The sequence below is a fragment of the Prionailurus bengalensis genome, chromosome C2 (assembly GCF_016509475.1).
Source record: "Prionailurus bengalensis isolate Pbe53 chromosome C2, Fcat_Pben_1.1_paternal_pri, whole genome shotgun sequence".
NCBI classification, from domain to species: domain Eukaryota; kingdom Metazoa; phylum Chordata; class Mammalia; order Carnivora; family Felidae; genus Prionailurus; species Prionailurus bengalensis.
The window spans coordinates 71,673,306-71,700,821 of NC_057350.1; the positions used below are offsets into that span (position 1 = coordinate 71,673,306).

At 38.9% G+C, this 27,516-nt stretch overlaps 2 protein-coding genes across 2 annotated transcripts in view; one reads left to right on the top strand and one right to left on the bottom strand.

Moving 5' to 3' along the window:
* IQCG (IQ motif containing G) overlaps nt 1-27,516 on the top strand; it is a 56,725-nt gene that overhangs the window by 7,560 nt on the left and 21,649 nt on the right. Inside the window, exons 4-6 of the mRNA XM_043594428.1 lie at nt 2,111-2,346; nt 6,064-6,192; nt 22,847-22,928. Coding sequence (XP_043450363.1) covers nt 2,111-2,346; nt 6,064-6,192; nt 22,847-22,928 — 447 coding nt within the window. The remainder of the gene's footprint in view (nt 1-2,110; nt 2,347-6,063; nt 6,193-22,846; nt 22,929-27,516) is intronic.
* Nucleotides 19,383-27,516, bottom strand: part of LRCH3 (leucine rich repeats and calponin homology domain containing 3) — a 152,819-nt gene continuing 144,685 nt past the window's right edge. The window contains exon 24 of the transcript XR_006299384.1: nt 19,383-19,881. The gene's annotated coding sequence lies outside the window, so the exon portion shown is untranslated. The remainder of the gene's footprint in view (nt 19,882-27,516) is intronic.

A 27,516-nucleotide genomic window follows, 5' to 3' on the forward strand; every position in this document is an offset into this window, starting at 1 on the left:
CATAGGATTATATTTTAAATCCTTTGTGTTATTGTTTAGCCTTTAGAACAACTTTGGGATGAAAGGTTAATTAGCATTATCCCTCTTTTATAGCCATTTTTATAGCTAAGGACATCTCCAAATAGATTTTCATTTGTAAAATCATGGAGTGGCATGATGAAAAATATACTAATGTATCAGATTCTACCAGAAGTGGGAGTAAGTGGACCAAAATTTGGGAAGAGCTTCCCTGCAGGGATACTGTTTCTCTTACCTTTTGTCTCAAGAGTCTAATACCCTCTCTTGTACATAGTGTGTGTGTGTGATATAAATATTTTTTAGTAAATGAACTAAAACATTTAGCTAGCCCACTTAAATTCTCTTTTAAAAATTCATATTTATTTGTAGTAATCAGTAAATCAGGCTGCTTGACACAGTTGTTTCCATTTCCAGATGCCCAAGCATAAAGGTAGAGGAAAAACAGGGAAATGGAAAAACAGAGCCTCCTAGGCCTTACACTTTCCCCTTCCCTACGTAGATAAAATCTAAAATAAAAACCACCCTTAAGGTTTTCCTTACATCTAGGTAAGTTTCAGTTCAGTTGTTGAAATGCTACACTTCTATTCTCGTTGTAGCCAAATTAATTTTAATTTAAAAGAAAAAATTTAAATTTAGTTCTTATTTAAGGCAGCATTTTGTTTTGTACTTGCCTATAGATGTTTTCTTTAGATCTGAATCTTTGCTTATTGTTGATGTAAAGAAAAATACAGTTGACTCTGTGTTTATTAACCATTCATGGATAGTTTTTAACATTTCTGGGCTAGTTGAAGTTTAGCTAAGGAAGACCTAGGCTTTGTGTATCAGTGTGCAGATAAACTTTTCTTCTGTGCATTAGACAGCACAAGAATTTAAGTAATCATAACAAGTGTAGAACTCACAAAGTTCTGTGTACTGTTCTAAATGCTTTATGTATATTAATTTATTTAATCCTTTTAATAACCCTATGAGGGGAGGTACTATTATCCCTATTTTACCAATGGGAAAATGGAGGCATAGAGATATTAAATAGTTTTCTTAAGGCAATATGGTTTAGTGAGAAATAAAGCCAGGATTCAAATAAGGAAGTTTGGTTTCAGAGTCTTTAGGTATAATGACTATGTTGTATGGCCTCTCAATAGGTAAAGCTTTTAGCCACAGATTAAATAGGAATCATCAGTTAAAAGACATATGCTGTTCCTATGGTTGATGCCTACCCCTTAGTGTTCAATTTGGGTCTGAAAAATAAATTATTTTGGCCTTTCCCCACATGACCTTCAAACTCTATACCACACTACTAATTATACCAATTTATGCTCTTCGATATGACTTTCCTTTCATTCTTTATATTTAAAATTCATGTGTTCAATGAGCATTTTGAGTCTCCTATACCCTAGGCATTGTTCCAGACAATGAAACTATAAAGATGGCCACATTTATTATCCAGTCTAATTCCCAAAAGAATTTATTTTATTTTATTTTTTAATTATTTACTTTTGAGACAGAGAGCGTGTGCATGAGTGGTGGAGGGGCAGCAAGAGAGGGAGAGAGATAATCTCAGATTGGCTCCTTGCTGTTAGTACAGAGCCCGACGTGGGGCTCAATCTCACAAACAGTGAAATCATGACCTGAATCAAAATCAACAGTCGGATGCTTAACGGACTGAGCCACTCAGGTTCCCCTGTTTCAAAAAGAATTTGCAGGGAACCAAGATCTCTAAGAACTGTCCCTTCCTTCATAGAATTTACAATCTGATGGAGACGATTATACAATTGTATACAATGTATACAAGAATTACAATATGGTAAATGTCTGCTAATAAAGGTGTTTCACAAATAACTTTTCCTTTGATCAAAATCTTAAAGTTTACCTGGTGGTACACTGAGGAAAGACAGAAAAGGAATGTTGTCTAGGGGCAGGAAGGAACAAAATAGCAGGACATGGTTTATGTGGCTGAAGAAAAGAGTAATTTTCTTGTGTGTCGAGTACAAGTGGCAGAAGATGAGGTTGAAAAATGTAGGCAGAGGCTCTTGTATAGCATTGTTTCTTTACTCTTAAAATCTGTATTACATAAAACATTATTTCTTGTTTTTAGAAGAAAAATAAAGAAATCAATTTTGAAGGAAAGACCTTAGAAAAACTTTCAGATGACCCAAAAACCTCAATAATAACGAGTCCATTCTTACCTAAAGAAGAAACCAAGTTGCCAGAAATCAGACAAGGAAGCCAATTGGCCAACGGATTTAACAAAACGCAAGATCTTGTCTTCAAAAAACCTATAAGACAGACCATAATGTCTACGGAGACACTGAAGAAAATTCAGGTAGACAGGTAAGGAAGGAGAGCATATTTGGAATGTAGTAGTATATTTATTATGGATGAAAAATGGGTGCAAGGGTGGTCGACTGCTGTCTTCTCTTATGGATTGGTCATTATATGGAAAGCTACTGCTGATAATAGGATTAGCTAAAGACTGCCTAGAGGAAGTGTGGTACAATTGGAAGTATGGTGGCTATATGATCATGGGCAAGTTGTTGAGCCTTTGTTTCCAGTTATTTATTCATTTATTCATTTATTTATTTATTATTTTTTATTTGTAGAGAAAGACAGCGGGAGTGGGGGAGAGGGACAGAGGGAGAGAGAGAATCTTAAGCAGTCTTCCCACTCTGAGCGGAGCCCAACTCAGGGCTCAGTCTCATAACTGTGATATCATAACCTGAGCTGAAATCAAGAGTGGGACACTTAGCCAAGCGGGGCACCCAGGAGCCCCGAGAATTTCTGAAAGGCAGTCTCAGTTTCCATTGTCTCAGTATTCAGTTTTTTGTTGTCAGCTGGCTTGCTGACAAAGAAACCTGTTAAGTTTAATAGAGGATGTAATATGGGGTGCTTGGGTGGCTTAGTCTGTTGAGCGTCTAACTTTGGCTCAGGTCATGATCTCATGGTTCGTGAGTTCGAGCCTCGTGTTGGGCTCTGTGCTGACAGCTCAGAGCCTGGAGCCTGCTTTGGATTCTGGGTTTCCCTCTCTCTGCCCCTCCCCTGCTTGTGCTCTGTCTCTCTCTCTCTCAAAAATAAACTTTAAAAAATTTTTAAAAATAAAATAAAAGAGGATGTAATATGATGGTAAGGACTGTTGGTAAATGAATGCTTAGAACAATTACCCAGGGCCACCAGCCAAATGCAGCCTGTGGTCTGTTTTTGAAAATAAATTTTATTGGAATACAGCATTGCTCATTTGGTTACATATTGTCTCTTGCTGCTTTCATGCTACAACAACAGAGTTGAGGAGTTGCAACAGAGAATTTATGGCCTGCAAAGCCAAAACATTTACCATTTGTCCCTTTATAGGAAAAATTTTCCAATCCCTGCATCAGAGGGGTAATGTTTCTTGTTAAAATCAATCTGGCTCAGATTTGCATGCATGACAGAAAGGTATCCAGCTTATAAACACCCAATCTAGCTAATGTCCTTTTCTGTCTCCATGTGATGGCTAATATCTTTTCAATTGTTTTTTTGGTTTTTTTTCAACGTTTATTTATTTTTGGGACAGAGAGAGACAGAGTATGAACGGGGGCGGGGCAGAGAGAGAGGGAGACACAGAATCGGAAACAGGCTCCAGGCTCTGAGCCATCAGCCCAGAGCCTCACGCGGGGCTCGAACTCCCGGACCGCGAGATCGTGACCTGGCTGAAGTCGGACGCTTCACCGACTGCGCCACCCAGACGCCCCTCAATTGGTTTTTTTTACTTTGGTATACTTAACTTTTCTCTTAATATAGGTTTTGAATCTTTTTCTTTGAACTGTTGTTAATAGATTATTATGTAAAATAGCGTAATTCTTGCCGACTCTATATCAAAACATTAAAAAGCAGTTTTTAAAATTCTCTACCCACCAGAATATTATAGAAACCAATGGACTAGGAGTCAGGAAGTATGAATTATATGGTTATACATCTTTCTCAAATTAGTTATGTGATTAGGCAGGTCATTTAACCTTCCTGAGCCTGGGTTTACTCATCTCTAAAATGTGAGGGTTTTATTAGCTCTTCAAAAAAAATTTTTTTAATGTTTTATTTATTTTTGAGAGAGAGCAAGAGAGACAGAGCATGAGTGGGGGAAGGGCAGAGAGAGAGGGAGACACAGAATCTGAAGCAGGCTCTAGGCTCTGAGATGTCAGCACAAAGCCCGAAGCAGGGCTTTAACCCACAAACTGTGAGATCATGACCTGAGCTTTTAACTGACTGAGCCACCCAGGCGCCCCTCTTTTTAAAAATTTTTAAAAGGTTTAAGTTTTGCAAAATTATGAAATATTTTTTATTATTAAAAAAATTATTTTAATGTTTATTTATTTTTGAGAGAGAGAGCACAAGCAGGGGAGAGGCAGAAAGAAAGGGGGACACAGAATCCGAAGCAGGCACCAAGCCCTGAGCTGTCAGCACAGGGCCCAATGCGGGGCTGGAACTCATAAACCATGAGATCATGACCTGAGCCAAAGTCAGACACTCAACCCACTGAGCCACCCAGGCGCCCCTCAAATATTTTTTAAATGCAGAAAAATATAATTTTTCGGGGGAGAGAGAGAGGGAAAGAGCAAGCAGGGAAGGGGCAGAGAGTCGGGGACAAAGGATCCAAAGTGAGCTCCGTGCTGACAGGCTGACAGCAGTGAGCTGGACTTGGAGCTGGAATTCACAAACTGTGAGATCATGACCTTAGCCAAAGTTGGATGCTCAACCCACTGAGCCACCCGAGCACCCCAAAATACAGAAAAATATAAATAATGAAATAATGAATACTTAAATGTGTGTAAGCACCAAATCTTAACGTTTTACCATAATTGCTTTAGAGGTTTGTTTTTTTTTTAAGAATTCATTTTATTTTATTTTAAAGGTTTATTTTTGAGAGGGACTGAGAGAGAGAGAGAGAGAGAGAGAGAGAGAGAGAGACAGAGACAGAGAGACAGAAGATTGAAAGCAGGCTCTGGGAGACAGCAAGCCCAATGTGAGGGTTGAACTCACGTACTGCAGGATCTTGACCTTAGCTGAAGATGAGCGTTCAATGGACCAAGCCACCCAGGCACCCCTGTTTTGTTTTGTTTTTAAATGAAATACTACAGATACAATTGAAGCCTCAGATGCTAGTCCCCCTCACTCTTCCCCCAAAGATGAACTCTATTCTGAATATGGTATTTATTATTCTCTTACATGTTGTGATACTTTTATTAGGTATGTATGTGTTTTATTTAAACAGTACATACAGTTTTACATGTTTTTAAAAAAAATTTTTTGGGGGGATGGGTAGGAGCAGAGAGAGGACAGAGGATCCTAAGCGGGCTCCACGTTGCCAGCTCAGGCCCCACATGAACTTGTGAACAGAGATCATGACCCAAGCTGAAGTTGAATGCTTAACAGACTGAACTACCCAGGCGCCCCTAGTTTTACATGTTTTTAAATATTGTGTACATAATATTATACTGTACATTTAATGTTTGTTAGTAGTTGGTATCTAAACTTTGTCAGGTTAAGGAAGTTCTCTTTTATTTCTAGTTTGCGAAGTTTTTGTCGTTTATTTTTAAACCAATGGGTATTGAGTTTTGCCAAATGCCTTTTCTGCCATCTGTTGTGATGGTCTTATGGTTTTTCCTCCTTTTGCCTTTGTTAATGTGATGAATTCTATTAATAGACTTTCTTTTTTTTTTTTTAATTTATTTTTGAGAGAAAATGTGGGTGGGTGAAGGGCAGAGGGAGAGGGAGAGAGAGAGAGAGTCCTAAGCAGGCTCCACATTGTTAGCCTGGAGCCCAACACAGAGCTCAACGTGGGGTTTGAACCCACGAACTATGAGATCATGACCTTAGCCAAAGTTGGATGCTTGACTGACTAAGCCACCCAGTCGCCCCTCTATTAATAGACTTCCTAATGTTAAATTATTCTTGCATTCCAGGAGTAATTCCAACTTAGTTCTGATTTTCATTCCAGGTCTTAACTTGTGTGACTTCTGTAGCCCTTTGTAAATGTAAGGAAATTTATTAACTCATCTTTCTTGTTTCTCCTTACAGGCAGTTTTTCAGTGACATAATTACAAAGACCATGCAGGAGCTGCAGGAGTCAGGCACTTTCACCAGTCTCTTGGAAGCTTTGGGCAAAGAGAGGGAAAACAGAAAGCATTTCTATGATATCATTGCCAGGTCCAAGTAATATTAAGTTTATTTGCTGTACTGTATTTTAAAGTGCTATAAAATTTTTACCAGAAGTCCTTGATTTTTAAAGCAAATCAAGTCTGTGCCTTCCAGGGAAGATAAATAGAACTCAGAAATTAAGGTTCTAATCTTGGGACAATAATTGAGATTTCTGGGCTTTGGTTATGTGTATCTACAATATGTCAAGAATATTCTTCCTATTATACAGTAATCTTTTTTTATTTTAATTCAAGTTAGTTTCACCCATCCCCCCCACCTCCCCTCTGGTAACCATAAGTTTGTTTTCTGTAGTTAAGAATCTGCCTCTTGGTTTGTCTCTTTCTCCTTCTTTTTTTTTCCCTTTGCTTGTTTGTTTTGTTTCTTAAATGCCATGAGTGAAATCATATAATATTTGTCTTTCTCTGACTTATTTTGTTTAGCATTATACTCTCTAGCTCCAATGGCAAGATTTTATTATTTTTATGGCCAAATAATATTCCCTTGTATATATACCACATATTTATCCATTTATATATCGATGGACACATGGGCTACTTTCATATCTTGGCTATTGTAAATAATGCTGCTATAAACATAGGGGCGCATGTATCCCTTCTGAATTAGAGTTTTTGTGTTCTTTGGGTAAATATCCAGTAGTGCTATTACTGGATCATAATATAGTTCTATTTTTAACTTTCTGAGAAACCTCCATAGGGTTTTCCACAGTGGCTGCATCAGTTCACATTCCCACCAACAGTGCAAGAGGTTAATTTTCTCCACATCCTTGGCCAACACCTGTTGTTTCTTGTGTTGTTGATTTCAGCCATTCTTACAGGTATGAAGTGATATCTCATTGTAGTTTTGATTTGCATTTCCCTGATGTTAAATGTTAATGAACATCTTTTCATGTGTCTATTGGCCATCTGGAAGTCTTCTTTGGAAAATGTTTGTTCGTGTCTTCTGCCTGTTTTTTCACTGGATTATTTGTTTTTTGGGTGATGAGTTTTATAAACTTTTTGTATGTTTTGGGTACCAACCCTTTATTGGATATGTCATTTGGAAATATCTTTTCCCATTCTGTAAGTTGCCTTTTGGTTTTGTTGATTGATTGATTTGCTTTTGTTTCCTTTGCCTTGGACCTATCTATAAAAAGTTGCTATAGCCAATGTCAGAGAAGTTACTGCCTGTGCTTTCTGTGCTCTCTTCTAGGATTTTTCTCGTTTCCAGTCTCACGTTTTGGTTTTTAATCCATTTTAAATTTGTTTTTGTAGATAGTGTAAAAAAGTGAGCCAGTTTCTTTCTCTTGCATGTTTTTGTCCAGTTTTCCCAAGGCCATTTGTTGAAGAGACTGTCTTTTTTCCATTGGGTATTCTTTTCCACTTTGTCAAAGATTGACCATATAATTGTGGGTTTATTTCTGTTTTTATTCTGTATCTAGTTTTGTTCCATTACCATACTGTTTTGATTACTACAGCTTTGTAATATAACTTCAAGTCCAGAATTGTGATGCCTGCAGCTTTTCTTTTCTTTTTCAAGATTGCTTTGGCTATTTGGAGTCTTTTGATTCCATAAAAATGTTAGGATTGTTTGTTCTGGTTCTGTGAAAAATGCTGTTGGAATTCTGACAAGGATTGCATTAAATATGTAGATTGCTTTGGGTAATATAGATATTTTCACAATATTTGTTCTTCCAATCCATGAGTATTATATGTCTTCATTTCTTGGTGTTGTCTTCAATTTCTTTCATCAGTGTTTTATAGTTTTCAGAGTACAGATCTTTCACCTCTTTGGTTAGGTTTATTCCTAGGCATCTCATATTTTAGGTTCAATTGTAAATGGGATTGTTTTATTAATTTCTGTTTCTGTTGTTTCATTACTGGCATATAGAAATGCAACAGATTTCTGTACATTGAGTTTGTATCCTGCCACTTTACTAAATTCCTTTATCAGTTTTAGCAGTTTTTTGGTGTAGTCTTTTGGTTTTTCTGTATAGTATTATGTCATCTGCAAAGAGTGAAAGTTTTACTTCTTCCTTACTGATTTGGATGTCTTTACAGTAATTTTTCTTAAGACTGAATTCACTGCAAATTCCTGAACAATAGCAGGTAATCATGAACAGCATGCCAAGGGAAGTTTTCTTTTTCAGGGCCTTTGAACTAATTCCAAAGAGTTTCATACCTTAAGAAATTGAACACAATCAGATGATTTTGGGACCAAGATAAAATTCTTATATGAAGGCTGAGTACTCAGAATGAGAGTGTTTATCTTGTTTGTATAGGTGGAATTGTTTTCCTTGAGTTATTTTCTCTTCCTTTGTACCTTAGTATTGGTAATAAATTCTGTACTAGGGATTTTTTTTTTTTGAGAGAGAGAGAGAGAGAGAGAGAGAGAGCGAGCGAGCATATACATGCAAACAGGGGAGAGGGAGAGAGAATCCCAAGCAGGCTCCACAGGGCTTCATCTCATGATCTGAGCTGAAATCAAGAGTGGGACACTTAACCTACTGAGCCATCCAGACATCCCTGTACTAGGGATATTTTGACAGTTAGATTAATTAACACATGTACAGACTTAGGATAGTTCCTGGAACATAGTAAGTGCCTAATAATAATAACAGCTACTATTATGGACTTAACATTGTAAGTACATTGCTGGTGGGAGAATTAATTGGTATAATTTGTAAAAATGATTTATTTATGAAAAATACATATACCTAATTTCAATTTTATAATATTCACTATTATTTATGTACTATTCCATAATTTATTTAACCATTCCTTGAATTTAACATTTAGGTTGTTTCCAAATTTTTGTTTTAGCAAATGATGTGTTAGTGTGTTTCTTTGTCTGATCTATTATTATTCCATGAAGTTCAGTCACTACATGTGGAATTACAGAATCAAAGATATAGTCTATAGTTTAATGGATGATATTATAAATCTATTTAAAGTATTGTTTACAGAGTTATAACATGGGGGAAATGTTTATATCACAATTTTTTTTTTTTTTTGAGAAAGAGAGAGAGAATGCAAGTGGGAGAGGAGCAGAGGGAGAGGGAGAGAGAATCCCAAACAGGCTCCACACCAGCGTGGAGCCCAGCACGGAGCTCAATCTCACAACCATGAGATTATGACCTGAGCTGAAATCAAGAGTTGGACACTTAACCGACTGAGCCACCCAGGTACCTCTATGTCACAATTTTAAATAGAAAACGAAAGACTGGAAATAATATAGTATTATCACATCTCTATAATAAAACTGAAAAAAAAATGCATAGAAAATGATAACTGGAGGGGTACCTGGGTGGCTCAGTCTGTTAAGTGTTTGACTTTGGTTTGTGAGTTCGAGCCCAGCAATTGGGCTCTCTTCTGTCAGCACAAAGCCTGCTTTGGATCCTCTGCCCCTGTCTCACTCCCCCTCCCTGCCTATTCTCTCTCTCTCTCAAAATAAACTTAAAAAAAAAAAAAGAAAATGAGAACTGGAGGCTCCTGGTTCAGTCAGTATATGTATATACATTCAAATTATTTGTTGTAGCATAATGGTAAAAATCTAGAAATAGCGTAAGTGTCCTTTAGTAAAGGAGTTCTTGAATGATTGTTAATGTTAGGAAATAAGAAACATGCAGCTATTAAAAAGAATAAATTAGAGCTCTATGATTGATCTAGAGGAATGTTCTTCATATATAGATAAGTGAAAAAATTATAGTATTATGTGTGTAACATGACTCATTAAAAAAAACTCATCCATATATGTAAGAGCACAAGGAAAGATGCGGAAGGATATATATCAAAAGACTTAACATTGATTACTTCATAAGAGTGAATCGGAAGGGAGAAGGGAGATGGCAGATTATCCATCTTTTCCTGTAAGCGCCTATTCAGTTTTGAAATATTACAGTGTTGCACTTATTACTTAATAATTTTTTAAAAAGCTAATCAAGTAAGAAAAATAAAGGGGTGCCTGGGTGGCTCACTTGGTTAAGTGTCTGACTTCTGCTTGGGTCATGATCTCGTGGTTCTGAGTTGGAGCCCCGCATCAGGCTCTGTGCTGGCAGCTCAGAGCCTGGAACTTGCTTTGGATTCTGTGTCTCCCTCTCTGTTTCTCCCCTGCTCCCACTCTGTCTCTCTCTGTCTCTCTCTCTCAAAGATTAAAAAAAATTTTTTTTTAATTTAAAAAAAAAACAGTAAGAAAAAAACACAAAAAACAAAACAAAACAAAAAACCAGTAAGAAAAATAACAAAGAAATATGTACCACTATTTGGGAAGGAGTAAATTATCTCAATGTAGACAGTTTACCAGTGATTGATTTTACATATGTGATTATATATAATAATTTCTTCTTTTAATTTTTCTTCCAATTAGATAGGCATCATTTTGGATTTACTTAAATTGGAAAATTATATATAGATTTGGGCAAATCAGTTACATATTGTTTAGTATTTTAACTACTGTGTGATTGGCACTTTTATCATCACATTTAGTGATGGATATAAGACAGACAAGATTTTCTATTTAGTTCCTTGAATAAGAGCTTTATTGAGATAAAATTTATATGCTGTTAAAGAAATTATTCAGACACATGTCAAAATGGTAATGAAGACTTTATTCAGGATTATTGTAATAGGGAGAGAGATTAGGCTCAACTCTGAAGAGGGGGTCAGTGGATAAAAAATTACTAAGAGACATAAAGGGTAGAGGATTCTTGCTAAACTAATTTAAACAGGATTCTTACTGAAAGCAGGCTAAAGGTTTAGATATCAAGGGTGGGGGACGAGGAATTTGATCAAAATCCAGGGAGATCAGATTAGGGTGGGGATTCTCTCTAAACTGATTTAGAAGTCTTGCTCAATTAGGCTATGCAGGCTGAAGTTAAGGACAGTGGCTAAGGACAAGCTCTGGTAGAGAAGACTCAGAGGAACCTGCTTAGTTTGGTCAAGGAGAGAGTCTTTGTCAATACCAAACATTTATCTTTTCAACATGTACAATTTGGTGGTGGTTTTTGGTATATTCACAATTGTGCAACCATCACCACTATCTAATTCCAGAACATTCTCATCATTCCAAAAAAGAAAGACTGTACTCATTAGTACTCACTCTCCATCCCTTTCTGCTCAGCTCCTCTGTTTAGTTTTAAGTGAAGCTTCTCTTGTTGGTAATTATCTTCACTATACAACAAAATATTATAAAATAATAAGAAAAATACCAGAATATAAGTGGAAAAATGGGTAAAAGATAAGTGTAATGAATGAGCCTTGGGGAAAGCCCCACATAGGGCCTGGCATGAAATAATTTTTCCTTCTTCTAGGAGCAGGTGTGAAAGACATGCTTAAAGTATGCATTCTACCTGTGAGATGTGTGCATATCTGCCCCTGAGTAAGAATGAATAATATGTAAAAATCCTCTGCTTAAGCTCCCTTTGGTTAGAAATCATTCTCATTTAAAAAAAATTTTTTTGTTATCTCTATACCCAACATGGGGCTCGAACTCACAACCTCAAGATCAGAGTTACATGCTTTTCTGACTGAGCCAGCCCAACACACCATTACGTATTTTTTAATATGTATCCTACTTCATTATTATTCAGGGGAGACAGACCACTTTGTTTTTCAAAGCAAAAGAAAGGAGAGAATTTGCCAGGTTTTAGGGTCTTTTAAGATTTTGGTCAGAAGGTCCAAGATTTATGAATTACCAATTTCATCATGGTCACTCAGCCTCTACTCTAGAAAGGCAAACAAAAGGAGCCAGAGTAGCCCCTCTGCTTGCTGAAGTGGTAACCTGGGTGCTCTTTATTGAACTCAGCTGTAGAATGGAGATCACTAATGTTGTGCAAGCCACACCAGCACTATTCCCATTTGTGACAGAAAGGTATACATAACTTGGATCCTATGTGAGTATTGTTTGGGCATTGCTTTTTTTTTTTTTTTTTTTTTTTTTTTTTTTTTTTTTTTTTTTTTTTCAGTAGACTTCAGTTTTAAGTTCATAGAAAAACTAAGCAGAAAGTAGAGTTCCTAGTGTACCTGGCTGGCTCAGTAGGTGGGGCATGCAACTCTTGATCTTGGGGTTGTGGGTTTGAGCCCCATGTTGGGTACAGAGATTGCTTACAAATAAAATCTTAAAAAAAAAAGAGTTCCTATATACCTCTTATTATTAACATCTTATATTAATGCAGTACATTTGTTATCATCAATGAGCCAGTATTGATACATTATTATTAACTGAAGTCCATAGTTTACATTAGGGTTCACTCTTCAAAAAAAACCATTTTATTTTATTATTGTTTTTTCAGTTTTTTATTTATTTTGAGAGACATAGAACAAGCAAGCAGGAGAGGGACTCTGCCCCTAGAGAGGGCCTGCCTCTAGAGAAGGAGAGAGAGAATCCCAAGCAGGCTCTGTGGGGCTCAGACTCACAAACCGTGAGATCATGACCTGAGCCAAAACCAAGCCTAACCGACTGAGCCATCCAGACACCCCTAGGGTTCACTTTTTGTTATATATTCTGTGGGTTTTGACAAATGTGTGCTGACATACATCCAGTGTTACAGTTTTATATAGAATAGTTTCACTGCCCCAAAAATCCTTTGTGTTCTACCTATTAATCCTTCCTACCCTCTCCCTGAGCCCCTGGCAACCACTGATTTTTCTACTGTCTTCATAGTTTTGCCTTCTTCAGAATGTCATGTAGTTGAAATCATACAGCACATAGCCTTTTCAGATTGGCTTCTTCCACTTAGTATTATGCATTTAGGATTCTTCCATGTTTTGTCATGCTTGACAGGTCATTTTCCTTTGTTAGCATGAAATAATATATATACTTTTAAATTTTATTATTTTTTTATTTTTTTAACTTGAACAACTTTCTTTTTTAATTTTATTTATTTATTTTATTTATTTATTTTTAATATATGAAATTTATTGTCAAATTGGTTTCCATACAACACCCAGTGCTCATCCCAAAAGATGCCCTCTTCAGTACCCATCACCCACCCTCCCCTCCCTCCCACCACCCATCAGTCCTCAGTTTATTCTCAGTTTTTAAAAGTCTCTTATGCTTTGGCTCTCTCCCACTCTAACCTCTCCTTTTTTTTTTTTTTTCCTTCCCCTCCCCCATGGGTTCCTGTTAAGTTTCTCAGGATCCACATAAGAGTGAAACCATATGGTATCTGTCTTTCTCTGTATGGCTTATTTCACTTAGCATCACACTCTCCAGTTCCATCCACGTTGCTACAAAGGGCCATATTTCATTCTTTCTCATTGCCACGTAGTACTCCATTGTGTATATAAACCACAATTTTTTTTATCCATTCATCAGTTGATGGACATTTAGGCTCTTTCCATAATTTGGCTATTGTTGAGAGTGCTGCTATAAACATTGGGGTACAGGTGCCCCTATGCATCAGTACTCCTGTATCCCTTGGGTAAATTCCTAGCAGTGCTACTGTTGGGTCATAGGGTAGGCCTATTTTTAATTTTTTGAGGAACCTCCACACTGTTTCCAGAGTGGCTGCACCAGTTTGCATTCCCACCAACGGTGCAAGAGGGTTCCCATTTCTCCACATCCTCTCCAGCATCTATAGTCTCCTGATTTGTTCATTTTGGCCACTCTGACTGGTGTGAGGTGATACCTGAGTGTGCTTTTGTTTTGTATTTCCCTGATGAGGAGCAATGTTGAGCATCTTTTCATGTGCCTGTTAGCCATCTGGATGTCTTCTTTAGAGAAGTGTCTATTCATGTTTTCTGCCCATTTCTTCACTGGATTATTTGTTTTTTGGGTGTGGAGTTTGATGTGCTCTTTATAGATTTTGGATACTAGCCCTTTGTCCGATATGTCATTTGCAAATATCTTTTCCCATTCCATTGGTTGCCTTTTAGTTTTGTTGATTGTTTCCTGTGCTGTGCAGAAGCTTTTTATCTTCATGAGGTCCCAGTAGTTCATTTTTGCTTTTAATTCTCTTGCCTTTGGGGATGTGTCAAGTAAGAAATTGCTGCGGCTGAGGTCAGAGAGGTCTTTTCCTGCTTTCTCCTCTAGGGTTTTGATGGTTTCCTGTCTCACATTCAGGTTCTTTATCCATTTTGTGTTTATTTTTGTGAATGGTGTAAGAAAGTGGTCTAGTTTCAACCTTCTGAATGTTGCTGTCCAGTTCTCCCAGCACCATTTGTTAAAGAGCCTGTCTTTTTTCCATTGGATATTCTTTCCTGCTTTGTCAAACACTAGTTGGCCATACTTTTGTGGGTCTAGTTCTGGGGTTTCTATTATTTTTTTTTTTTTCAACGTTTATTTATTCTTGGGACAGAGAGAGACAGAGCATGAACGGGGGAGGGGCAGAGAGAGAGGGAGACACAGAATCGGAAACAGGCTCCAGGCTCTGAGCCATCAGCCCAGAGCCTGACGCGGGGCTCGAACTCCCAGACCGCGAGATCGTGACCTGGCTGAAGTCGGACGCTTAACCGACTGCGCCACCCAGGCGCCCCCTGGGGTTTCTATTCTATTCCACTGGTCTATGTGTCTGTTTTTGTGCCAATACCATGCTGTCTTGATGATTACAGTTTTGTAGTAGAGGCTAAAGTCTGGGATTGTGATGCCTCCTGCTTTGGTCTTCTTCTTCAAAATTACTTTGGCCATTTGGGGCCTTTTGTGGTTCCATATGAATTTTAGGATTGCTTGTTCTAGCTTTGAGAAGAATGCTGGTGCAATTTTGATTGGGATTGCATTGAATGTGTAGATAGCTTTGGGTAGTATTGACATTTTGACAATATTTATTCTTCCAACCCATGAGCACAGAATGTTTTTCCATTTCTTTATATCTTCTTCAATTTCCTTCATAAGCTTTCTATAGTTTTCAGCATACAGATCTTTTACATCTTTGGTTAGATTTATTCCTAGGTATTTTATGCTTCTTGGTGCAACTGTGAATGGGATCAGTTTCTTTATTTGTCTTTCTGTTGCTTCATTATTAGTGCATAAGAATGCAACTGATTTCTGTACATTGATTTTGTATCCTGCAACTTTGCTGAATTCCTGTATCAGTTCTAGCAGACTTTTGGTGGAGTCTATCAGATTTTCCATGTATAATATCATGTCATCTGCAAAAAGTGAAAGCTTGACTTCATCTTTGACGATTTTGATGCCTTTGATTTCCTTTTGTTGTCTGATTGCTGATGCTAACACTTCCAACACTGTGTTAAACAACAGCGGTGAGAGTGGACATCCCTGTCGTGTTCCTGATCTCAGGGGAAAGTTCTCAGTTCTTCCCCACTGAGGATGATATTAGCTGTGGGCTTTTCATAAATGGCTTCTATGATGTTTAAGTATGTTCCTTCTATCCCGACTTTCTCGAGGGTTTTTATTAAGAAAGGATGCTGAATTTTGTCAAATGCTTTTTCTGCATTGATTGACAGCATCATATGGTTCTTATCTTTTCTTTTATTAATGTGATGTATCACGTTGATTGATTTGCGAATGTTGAACCAGCCCTGCATCCCAGGAATGAATCCCACTTGATCATGGTGAATAATTCTTTTTATATGCTGTTGAATTCGATTTGCTAGTATCTTACTGAGATTTTTTGCATCCATATTCATCAGGGATATTGGCCTGTAGTTCTCTTTTTTTACTGGGTCTCTGTCTGGTTTAGGAATCAAAGTAATACTGGCTTCATAGAATGAGTCTGGAAGTTTTCCTTCCCTTTCTATTTTTGGAATAGCTTGAGAAGGATAGGTATTATCTCTGCTTTAAACGTCTGGTAGAACTCCCCTGGGAAGCCATCTGGTCCTGGACTCTTATTTGTTGAGAGATTTTTGATAACTGATTCAACTTCTTTGCTGGTTATGGGTCTGTTCAAGCTTTCTATTTCCTCCTGATTGAGTTTTGGAAGTGTGTGGGTGTTTAGGAGTTTGTCCATTTCTTCCAGGTTGTCCAGTTTGTTGGCATATAGTTTTTCATAGTATTCCCTGATAATTGCTTGTATTTCTGAGGGATTGGTTGTAATAATTCCATTTTCATTCATGATTTTACTATTTGGGTCATCTCCCTTTTCTTTTTGAGAAGCCTGGCTAGAGGTTTATCAATTTTGTTTATTTTTTCAAAAAACCAACTCTTGGTTTCATTGATCTGCTCTGCAGTTTTTTTTAGATACTATATTGTTTATATCTGCTCTAATATTTATTATTTCTCTTCTTCTGCTGGGTTTAGGGTGTCTTTGCTGTTCTTCTTCTATTTCCTTTAGGTGTTCTGTTAGATTTTGTATTTGGGATTTTTCTTATTTCTTGAGATAGGCCTGGATTGCAGTGTATTTTCCTCTCAGGACTGCCTTCGCTGCATCCCAAAGCATTTGCATTGTTGTATTTTCATTTTCGTTTGTTTCCATATATTTTTAAATTTCTTCTCTAATTGCCTGGTTGACCCATTCATTCTTGAGTAGGATGTTCTTTAACCTCCATGTTTTTGGAGGTTTTCCAGACTTTTTCCTGTGGTTGATTTCAAGCTTCATAGCATTGTGGTCTGAAAGTATGCACGGTATGATCTTAATTCTTGTATACTTATGAAGGGCTGTTTTGTGACCCAGTATGTGATCTATCTTGGAGAATGTTCCATGTGCACTTGAGAAGAAAGTATTATTCTGTTGCTTTGGGATGCAGAGTTCTAGATATATTTGTCAAGTCCATCTGATCCAATGTATCTTTCAGGGCCCTTGTTTCATTGACCATGTGTCTAGATGATCTATCCATTGTTGTAAGTGGGGTGTTAAAGTCCCCTGCAATTACCACATTCTTATCAGTAAGGTTGCTTACGTTTGTGAGTAATTGTTTTATATATTTGGGGGCTCCCGTATTCGGCGCATAGACATTTATAATGGTTAGCTCTTCCTGATGGATAGACCCTGTAATTATTATATAATGCCCTTCTTCATCTCTTGTTACAGCCTTTAATTTAAAGTCTAGTTTGTCTGATATAAGTATGGCTACTCCAGCTCTCTTTTGACTTCCAGTAGCATGAACGATAGTTCTCCATCCCCTCACTTTCAATCTGAAGGTGTCCTCAGGTCTAAAATGAGTCTCTTGTAGACAGCAAATAGATGGGTCTTGTTTTTTTATCCATTCTGATACCCTATGTCTTTTGGTTGGCACATTTAGTCCATTTACATTCAGTGTGATGTCTGTATGTTTCATGCTTGTAGCGATGTCTCTGGTACTTTGTCTCACAGGATCCCCCTTAGGATCTCTTGTAGGGCTGGTTTAGTGGTGATGAATTCCTTCAATTTTTGTTTGTTTCGGAAGACCTTTATCTCTCCTTCTATTCTAAATGACAGATTTGCTGGATAAAGGATTCTCGGCTGCATATTTTTTTCTGTTGATCACATTGAAGATTTCCTGCCATTCCTTTCTTGTCTGCCAAGTTTCAGTAGAGAGATCCGTCACGAGTCTTACCAGTTTCCCTTTATATGTTACAGCACGTTTATCCCTAGCTGCTTTCAGAATTTTCTCTTTATCCTTGTATTTTGCCAGTTTCACTATGATTATGTCGTGCAGATCGATTCAGGTTACGTCTGAAGGGAGTTCTCTGTGCCTCTTGGATTTCAATGCCTTTTTCCTTCCCCAGATCAGGGAAGTTCTCAGCTATTATTTCTTCAAGTACACCTTCAGCACCTTTCCCTCTCTCTTCCTCCTCTGGAATACCAATTATGCATAGATTATTTCTCTTTAGTGCATCACTTAGTTCTCCTATTTTCCCCTCATACTCCTGGATTTTTTTATCTCTCTTTTTCTCAGCTTCTTCTTTTTCCATAATTTTATTTTCTAGTTCACCTATTCTCTCCTCTGCCTCTTCAATCCAAGCTGTGGTCGTCTCCGTTTTATTTTGCAGCTCATTAATAGCATTTTTAGCTCCTCCTGGCTGTTCCTTAGTCCCTTGATCTCTGTAGCAATAGATTCTTTGCTGTCCTTTCTACTGTTTTCAAGCCCAGCGATTAATTTTATGACTATTATTCTAAATTTACTTTCTGTTATATTGTTTAAATCGTTTTTGATGAGTTCATTAGCTGTCATTATTTTCTGGAGGTTTTTTTGAGGGGCGTTCTTCCGTTTCATCATTTTGGATAGCCCCTGGAGGGGTGCGGAACTGTGGGGCACTTCCCCTGTGCTGTCTTGAATAACTTGGGTTGGTGGGCGGGGCCGCAGTCAGACCTGATGTCTGCCAACAGCCCACCGCTGGGGCCACAGTCAGACTGGTGTGTATCTCTCTTCCCTTCTCCTAGGGGTAGGATTCACTGTGGGGTGGTGTGGCCCCTCTGGGCTACTTGCACACTGCCAGGTTTGTGGTGTTGGGGATCTGGCGTATTAGCTGGGGTGGATCGGCAAGGTGCACAGGGGCGGGAGGGGCAGGCTCAGCTTGCTTTTCCTTCGGTGATCCGCTTCGGAAGGGGCCCTGTGGCACCGGGAGGGAGTCAGACCCGCCACCAGAGGGACGGATCCGCAGAAGCACAGCATTGGGTGTTTGCCTGGTGCAAGCAAGTTCCCTGACAGGAACTGGTTCCCTTTGGGATTTTGGCTGGGGGATGGGCGAGGGAGATGGCGCTGGCGAGCGCCTTTGTTCCCTGCCAAGCTGCGCTCTGTTTTCCGGGCTCAGCAACTCTCCCTCCCGTTGTCCTCCAGCCCTCCCACTCTCTGGGCAGAGCTGTTAGCTTATAATCTTCCAGATGTTAAGTCCCACTTGCTGTCTGAACACACTCCGTCTGGCCCCTCCACTTTTGCAAGCCAGACTCGGGGGCTCTGCTTTGCCGGCGGGCTGCCCCTCCACTCCAGCTCCCTCCCGCCAGTCTGTGTAGCTCGCACCACTTCTCTGCCCTTCCTACCCTCTTTTGTGGGCTTTTCATCTATGCTTGGCTCCAGAAAATCCGTTCTGCTAGTCTTCTGGTGGTTTCCTGGGCTATGTAGGCAGGTGTGGGTGGAATCTAAGTGACCATCAGGACACGGTGAGCCCAGCGTCCTCCTATGCCTCCATCTTCCCAGCCAGTGTATATATTTTTTAATTTTAGAGAGAGAGTGGGAGCTGGGGAGAGGGGCAAAGGGAGAGAGAGAGAATCCCAAGAAGCCTCCACACTCAGCACAGCGCCAGACGTGGGGCTTAATGCCACAACCCTGGGATCATGCGCTGAGCTGAAATCAATAGTCAGAAGCTCAGCAGATTGAGCCACGCAGGTATCCCCAGAATAATATTTTATTGTCTGAATATACCACAGTTTATCTGTTCACATACTGAAGGACAACTTGTTTGCTTCCAAGTTTGGGCAATTATTGAATAAAACTGCTGTAAACATCTATGTACAGGTTTTTGTGTGGACGTAAATGTTTAACTCATTTGAGGAAATATCAAGGAGCATAACTGCTGGGTTGTTATCATAAGAGTATGGTTAGTTTTGTTAAGAAGCTGCCAAACTGACTGTTGCATGCTCACCAACAATGAATGAAGAGTTCGTATTGCTCCACATCCTTGGCATTATTTGTTGTTGTAAATCTTTTGGATTTCTGACATTCTATTCAGTGAGTGGTATCATTGCTGTTTTAATTGGGCATTGCTTTTGATAGAGAAAAGAAAGTGGGCTAACTGGTCTCTTAGTGTGCTGAAATTTCTTTTCATCATGATGATGAATCAAAGTGTAGTCTGATCCAGAGAGGTGAGACATCCTTTGCTATGGCATATCTAAAATGATAGGAAAAGACAGTTCACTGAAGGGGACACATAGCAGGCCAATAAACATATAAGAAATATTTACATTCAGATTAGTAGTATACCATTTTTTATTTCTCACACTGGCCCATTTTCTTCTTTGTGGTAAACAACACTAGTGGAAATAGAATTTTTATTTTACTTTTTAAAGTGTGTTTATTTTTAGAGAGAGAGCACACGTGCATGTGCACGTGAGCAGGGGAGGGTCAGAGAGAGAGAGGAAGGGAGAATCTCAAGCAGGCTCTGCTCAGCACAGAGCCCAGCATGGGGCTTGATGTCACAACTGCAAGACCTGAGCCGATATCAAGATATCAAGAGTTGGATGCCGGGAATATAATTTTAGATGTAATCTATTGAGTTTTTTCAATGCCCATAGAATAGTTAGAGCCCAATTTTTGGTTGAATTAATACTTAATGTTTTGATGATGATTATGATGATGATGATGATGATGATGTGTAAATAGTTCATAGGTGGGACACACAGTATATATAATGATTAAATTTTCTTTCTTAAATAGCTTTTTTTCTCCTGGAGTTAAATTTTGCCATTTTTTTGTTTGCCTGTTTTGACATTTCTGTTCCAAATCCAGCACCCAACTCTTCAACAGAAAGCTCTCTAAGTGTAGTCATACACATTAAGTCTTCCCTTTTTCCCCCCACTTTGAGACTTTCTTCTGTTCTTTTTCTCTTATTTGTTGCCATTGCTCCCAGGGCCTGCAGCGTTGCTATGGTACTGGGCCTTGCCTTCATATCTTGAGATTTCCTTTTGATCCTGTTTTCTAGACTCCCATTCTTCCTCTTTTTTTGTGTTAATCCCTCATTTTGTTGGAGTATGTCTTTTTTTTTTTTTTTAATCTCTTATTTATTTTTGAGAGAGAGACAGAATGCAAGCAGAGGGGAACAAAGAGAGGGAGACACCGAATTTGAAGAGGCTCCAGGCTCTGAGCTGTCAGCACAGAGCCTGACATGGGGCTTGAGCCCACAAACTGTGAGATCATGACCTGAGCCAAAGTCGAACACTTAACTGACTGAACCACCAGGCGCCCTTGAAGCATATGTTTCTGTAACTTCTTGAACAAAGGGTGCATGGAAGTTATTTATAAGCCATCCAGTCTGATATTTTTGAAAAAAAATATTTTTTTCTCAACGTTTTTATTTATTTTTGGGACAGAGAGAGACAGAGCATGAACGGGGGAGGGGCAGAGAGAGAGGGAGACACAGAATCGGAAACAGGCTCCAGGCTCTGAGCCATCAGCCCAGAGCCCGACGCGGGGCTCGAACTCACGGACCGCGAGATCGTGACCTGGCTGAAGTTGGACGCTTAACCGACTGCGCCACCCAGGCGCCTCTGGTCTGATATTTTTGTATTGGCAGCCTGAGCTAAGACAGTTTTTGTTTTGTTTTGTTTATTCTTATATTGTTTTATTCTTTTTAAAAATTAAAAAAAAATTTTTTGTTAGCATGCGAGTGGGGGAGAGGGGCCGAGGGAGAGAGAAAGAATCTTAAGCAGGCTCCACATTCAGCACAGAGCCCCATGAAGACAACCCTGGGATTGACCTGAGTGGAAATCAAGAGTTAGATGCTCAACTGACTGAGCCACCCAAGTGCAACCTGTTTTGTTTATTCTTACATTGTTTTGTTATTTTGTTTTTCTCTAAACCTAAATAGTGGGAATACTGGAGATAAGCAGAATTCTGTTTCAGAGCACAAATAGTAACATAAAGTAGTTAAGTTCTCATTTGGATAGGTACTGAATTTGTTTTTGTTTTTTTTTTTATACATTTTTTTTTCAACGTTTATTTATTTTTGGGACAGAGAGAGACAGAGCATGAACGGGGGAGGGGCAGAGAGAGAGGGAGACACAGAATCGGAAACAGGCTCCAGGCTCTGAGCCATCAGCCCAGAGCCTGACGCGGGGCTCGAACTCACGGACCGCGAGATCGTGACCTGGCTGAAGTCAGACGCTTAACCGACTGCGCCACCCAGGTGCCCCGGATAGGTACTGAATTTGAATCCTCCTTTGCCATCTACCATGAATGTGACCTTGGCAAGTGTGTCAGTCATGTCTTCTTAGAGATGCCAAGATGATATTACTCATGTGAAAATTTTATCAGGGGAAACACCTGTGGGAGAGAAAATGTGGAGGGAATCTTTAGACTCAATGCTGAACTGACCCCAAGTGAAGGAGAGGGAAGGTTAGGTAGAAGAAAATGCCTTGCATTCTAAGGATGGTTTGGCAAGGTCATTGTGGGTCCTTGAAGTAAAGTCAACAACCATCAGAAAAGTCTCAGGTCTCCCAGGAAGGGCCTGACTTAGTATCCCTGCCAACTCAAACACTGGCAGGGAGCAGTCAGTGGGCAGTGTGGCCTTAGAGCACACGTAATGAAGGATTTCAGGGCCTAGAACTGGGACCCTTTTCACTTATACTCCCTGTAGTTGGAGATCTATCTGTAAGGCACATTCTAATGTTCACCACAGCCAGTTACCTCAGCCCTGTAAGTCACACTTTGCTCCTCTGTAAAATAGGGAGAATGATAGAGACTACCTTCCAAGGTTATTGTGAGGCAAGAATATGTGAAGTGTTCAGAATAGAAAGGATTCTTCTTTTTCCTCTTCCTGTTCCTCCTCCACTTAGCTTTTTCTCAGCAGTAGCTATTTTAGATCCAACACATAAACCAGAAACATCCTCCTCTGGTTTACTAAAACAAATCACAGTCTTTTGTAAAGTGTTACTAAACGTGTGTTCCATGGACCGGTACCATTAGCAACATCTGAGAGCTTGTTAGAAATGCAAATCCCAGGACCCCATCCTGGACCTACTGAATCAGAATCTCTGGGGTAGAGCCCAGAAATCTGTTTTTTAAGATTAGTGTTGATCCTTGTGCACACTAGAGTTTGAGTAACACCTCTCTAAACAAATCATTCTTAATTCTTCTAGGGAGGAAAAAGGAAGAAAACAGATAAGATCTCTTCAAAAACAGCTACTTAACGTCAAAAGAGAACGGCAAGCTGAGGTACAGGTAAGAATTACCTGGCCAACACCAAAAGTTACTGAGCTGAAACAGCTATGTAAAAGCCATCTTCCTTCCTTCCTTTTTCCTTCCTTCCTTCTCTGTTTTTCCTTTTTCTTTCTCCCTTTCTTTTCTTTTTTTCTCTTTTCCTTCCTTCCTTCCTTCCTTCCTAATAAGCCAAGACCTTTATTGATACAGCAGGTACTTTTCTTTTTTTTTTTTTTAATTTTTTTTTTTCAACGTTTTTTATTTATTTTTGGGACAGAGAGAGACAGAGCATGAACAGGGGAGGGGCAGAGAGAGAGGGAGACACAGAATCGGAAACAGGCTCCAGGCTCCGAGCCATCAGCCCAGAGCCCGACGTGGGGCTCGAACTCACGGACCGCGAGATCGTGACCTGGCTGAAGTCGGATGCTTAACCGACTGCGCCACCCAGGCGCCCCCAGCAGGTACTTTTCAATGAACCCAAGAGAGGCCGTCTTCTCTGGGAAGATGGGATGTCTGCACAAACCCTTCAAGTTTTACTACTTCAAAAAAATAAGCTCTCCCTTTTACCACAGCCCTTAGATCTGTACCTGCCCACATTGTCCCTCCCCCATTTTAAATAGGCAGAGCCCACAGGTACACGTGACCAATGCTAGCCAGCCACTCCAGTACACAGTTACATCAGTTCTGTGTTACTTGTGGACAAAGGCATAGACTATCAGATTTTGCAAAGGATTTAGGAAACAGACGATTTCTCCCTCCACCTTGAAAATAAAATACACTTCAGCCGATGCATGCCCTGAAATAGTTTAGCTGGGAGTCCCTAGGAAGGTGGTCCATTGTCAATCCCTTCTTCATCAGCCTGTGCATCCAAAATTCTTCTCAAGGTCACATGAGTCATTTTTTTGGTTTTTTTTTTTTTTGTTTTTTGTTTTTTTAAACAGTCTTTCTTGCTGTTAGAACTCTTATAATGGAGCCTCATCCTCCTACTGCTAATACCTTTTCATGCCACTGGAATAACACTGTACTGCTGTTTTCTGTGGGCCTTTATAAATGTACTTCATTAGCAAGTCAGTGTCATTTCTGTCCAGTGACTGCACAGCCTGCTCGATTTCACTGCTCTTAAAATTTGTAAGCACTTTCAGCACCACGCCCTGGGCTCATTCCTTCACAGCTTATCTTTTCCTGGCTTATTTTGGATTACTTGGTTTTTTTTTTTTTTAGATTTTGATTTTAATTTACCTAGTGGCCTTTTACCTATACCTCTTTGTATTTTTTAGATATATAGTTGCTCTAGGGATTCCTTTTCATAATCTGTTTAGCATTAATACTGCACCACTTCACATAAAATGTAAAAACCTTGCACTCATATAGTTCCACTGTTCCCCTCTTCCCCACCACTCACCTTTATTCTGTCATACGTTACACATGTATACATTATATATATTACACAAGACACAAGACCACAAGACAAAAAAAATATGTTTTTTCCCTTAATTATTGTGATTTTAAAAATTAAGAAGAGGGGCGCCTGGGTGGCGCAGTCGGTTAAGCGTCCAACTTCAGCCAGGTCACGATCTCGCGGTCCGGGAGTTCGAGCCCCACCGTCAGGCTCTGGGCTGATGGCTCAGAGCCTGGAGCCTGTTTCCGATTCTGTGTCTCCCTCTCTCTCTGCCCCTCCCCCGTTCATGTTCTGTCTCTCTCTGTCCCAAAAATAAATGAATGTTGGAAAAAAAAATTTAAAAAAAAATTAAGAAGAAAATAATTGTCTTACTTACCCTGATATTTATCAGTAAGTTTCCATCTGGTGTCATTTCCTTTCAGCTTAAAGAAATTTCTTTACTATTTCTTGCAATCCATGTTTGCTGTAGACGAGTCCTCTTTTTTTTTTTTTTTAATTTTTAAAAAAATTTATTATTTGAGAGTGAGAGAGAGAGCATGTGGGAGGGATCATGTGGGATCTCATGACTATGAGATCATGACCTGAGCCAAAACCAAGAGTTAGAAGCTTAAACCGACTGGGCCACCTATGTGCCCCAACAAATCCTCTTACTTTTGTTTTTCCCAGGTCTAAGGCCATACCACTCTGAAAGCACCTGATCTTGTCTTTTACCTAGAAATGTGTCTATTTTGCTTTTGTTCTTGAAAGACATTTTCAGTGGGTATAGAATTTTGGGTTGACAGATTTTTCTTTCAGTACTTTAAGGATATTCACTATATTTTGACCTCCATTCTTTGTTTTGAGAAGATAGCAGTCATTCAAGTCGTTGTTTTCCTGTATATAATGGGTTCCCTTTTGGATTTCCATTTTTATCTTTGATTTTCAGCAATTTGATTATACTGTGTTTAGATGTGATTTTCTTCCTATTTATTCTGTTTGGATTTCGCTGTAGATGTGATTTCTTCATATTTATTCTGTTTGGGTTTCGCTGAGATGTCTGAAAATGTAAATTTGTGTCTTTCACAAAATTTATGAGATTTTCAGCCCTTATCTTCCCCCCCAAAGTTCTATACCCATTGAATATATCTTTCAAGAACAAAGACAAAATAGAGCCCTAACAATCATGACCATGCAATATTGTAAAAATCATTTGAAGTGCTTCCTCTTTGTTTTGATTACTGCAATTTGTGGTACCAAAGAGTATTTATAAAACAGGGGAAAAATACTCGCTGTCCTCTGTTGTAGTTATACATTTATAATATCATGTATAGTTAGGCATTACATTTGAAGGGTTTTACTCAAAAGAGATCTGTCAAGACAATGAGGTGTATGGAAACCTCATTACAAAAGGAAAGAAAAGAGGAAATTGATACAATTGAAATGGGAATAGTTCAAATGGAAATGAAAGTAATGGGTGGAATTGGAGCCTGAAACTTTTGAAGTTTGGACCTGATTATATTTCATCTGTATCTTAGAATGGGTGACTCTGTGTAGCTCAGAGCTTAGAGTTATTCAGAGACTGTTACAGAATCAGCCACTGTTCTTGGTCACAGACAGACAAACAAATATATATGTTAACTTAATACAGGATTGTATTTTTTTCCAGTGGCTTCTGTCACTTTAATAGACCACATTGCAATTTTCCATCCAACCAAAGCAGCAGCCCAAGGGGTAACACAAGTTCCAACTTCTCCAGACAGTAGCTTCCAAAAATTCTAGGAACCATACTCTCATCTCTGCTTTGTGTTCAATTATGAAAACGGACACTACCATTAAAATTCTTTGGCTTACAATATTGTGGCAGCCATCAGAGCCTTATTAACTATAATTGGTTGACTGCTTCTTTCCATTTCTAAATCATGTTCCTCTGAATTCAGATTAAAAGTACAGATCTGAAGGCAGTTTTGGAATTTCTGACTAAAGTTTGGTCTGCTACAAAAACCCACAAATATGGTGCATCAGTCCACAGACCTTGATCATGGGGAAGGCTGCAGATGCCATGGACAATCAGGGTTATGCTGGTGGGTTGTGGTGAGGGCAGATCTTTTCTTAGTGAGAATCTTAAAAGGCATTCATATAACTCATGACAATTGGCCTGTAACCCACTGCTTCTAGGCCGCCTCCTTTTTGCATACCAAGAAGATGCAGAAATGGAATTGTATTTCAGTTCATTTGTTAGTGTGCCTTGATCATGATTTTACCATGACTAGACTGTCAAGATTTTATATCTTCCTCTGTTTCCATACTTGCACCATAGGAGGCCACAAGTTGTGCAGAACAGTAATACAGGAGGGAATAATCAGAGGCCCACAGAAACAGCATTAAAACCAGATGCCTTTTACTTGGCACGGTATAATTGTAGACCAATGTTGTATGACCTTATCAAGTTACATAATGTAATACCTTTTGCTTGCCATAGGCAGAAACTCCTAGAATTTTAACTCTGCATTTCTGATCTTCATATTATTACTCTAAAAGACTTAATATTCAATTTGATAAAGAAAACTGACGAGAACATTTTCTTGAGTTTTTGAAAGTATATTTTTGTACGGGTGCTATTTAATGAATACTTAAGTGTTCAACACTGTTAGATTCTGTGAGAAACAAACGCACAATTATTTATGTGGCTGAGATTTTCTGGAAAAGGTTTTATGGATTTAAGTGGTGTATAAGCAGGGTCTCAAAGAAAGTCTAAGTGGTTAAATAGGTATAAAGATAACAGCTGATGAAGAAGTGACACCATCACATTTCACTTTAACTCAAGTCTTCCTAGAAATCCAAACTTTATTGTTGACTTCCATACAGTTTGAACTAGAAGGGAAGAAAAAAGTGAAATGGGAAAGAGGAGAAGGGAGGAGAGTGTAGATAGAAGGGAAGGGGAAAAAGTGAGCCAAAAAAGAACTCTCTTAAAATTAATTTAATGAACATTTATTGAGTAGCTAAGTTGCATGAGGCACTGGCAGGGTTTTACAGTTGAGGAAAGTCTTAGGTTAATTGCCCACAACTTTTAAGAGACTAAAAAGCACTGAGATGTGTTATCAGCTAGGCCTTGTAGCATATTCTCTGCCAGAGATACTCATCTCTTTGGAGTGGCTTTGATACAGCTGGAATAACTGCTCTATAATTGGAATGATTCCATAGAGTTACACGAAGAAGTCAGACAAAATGACC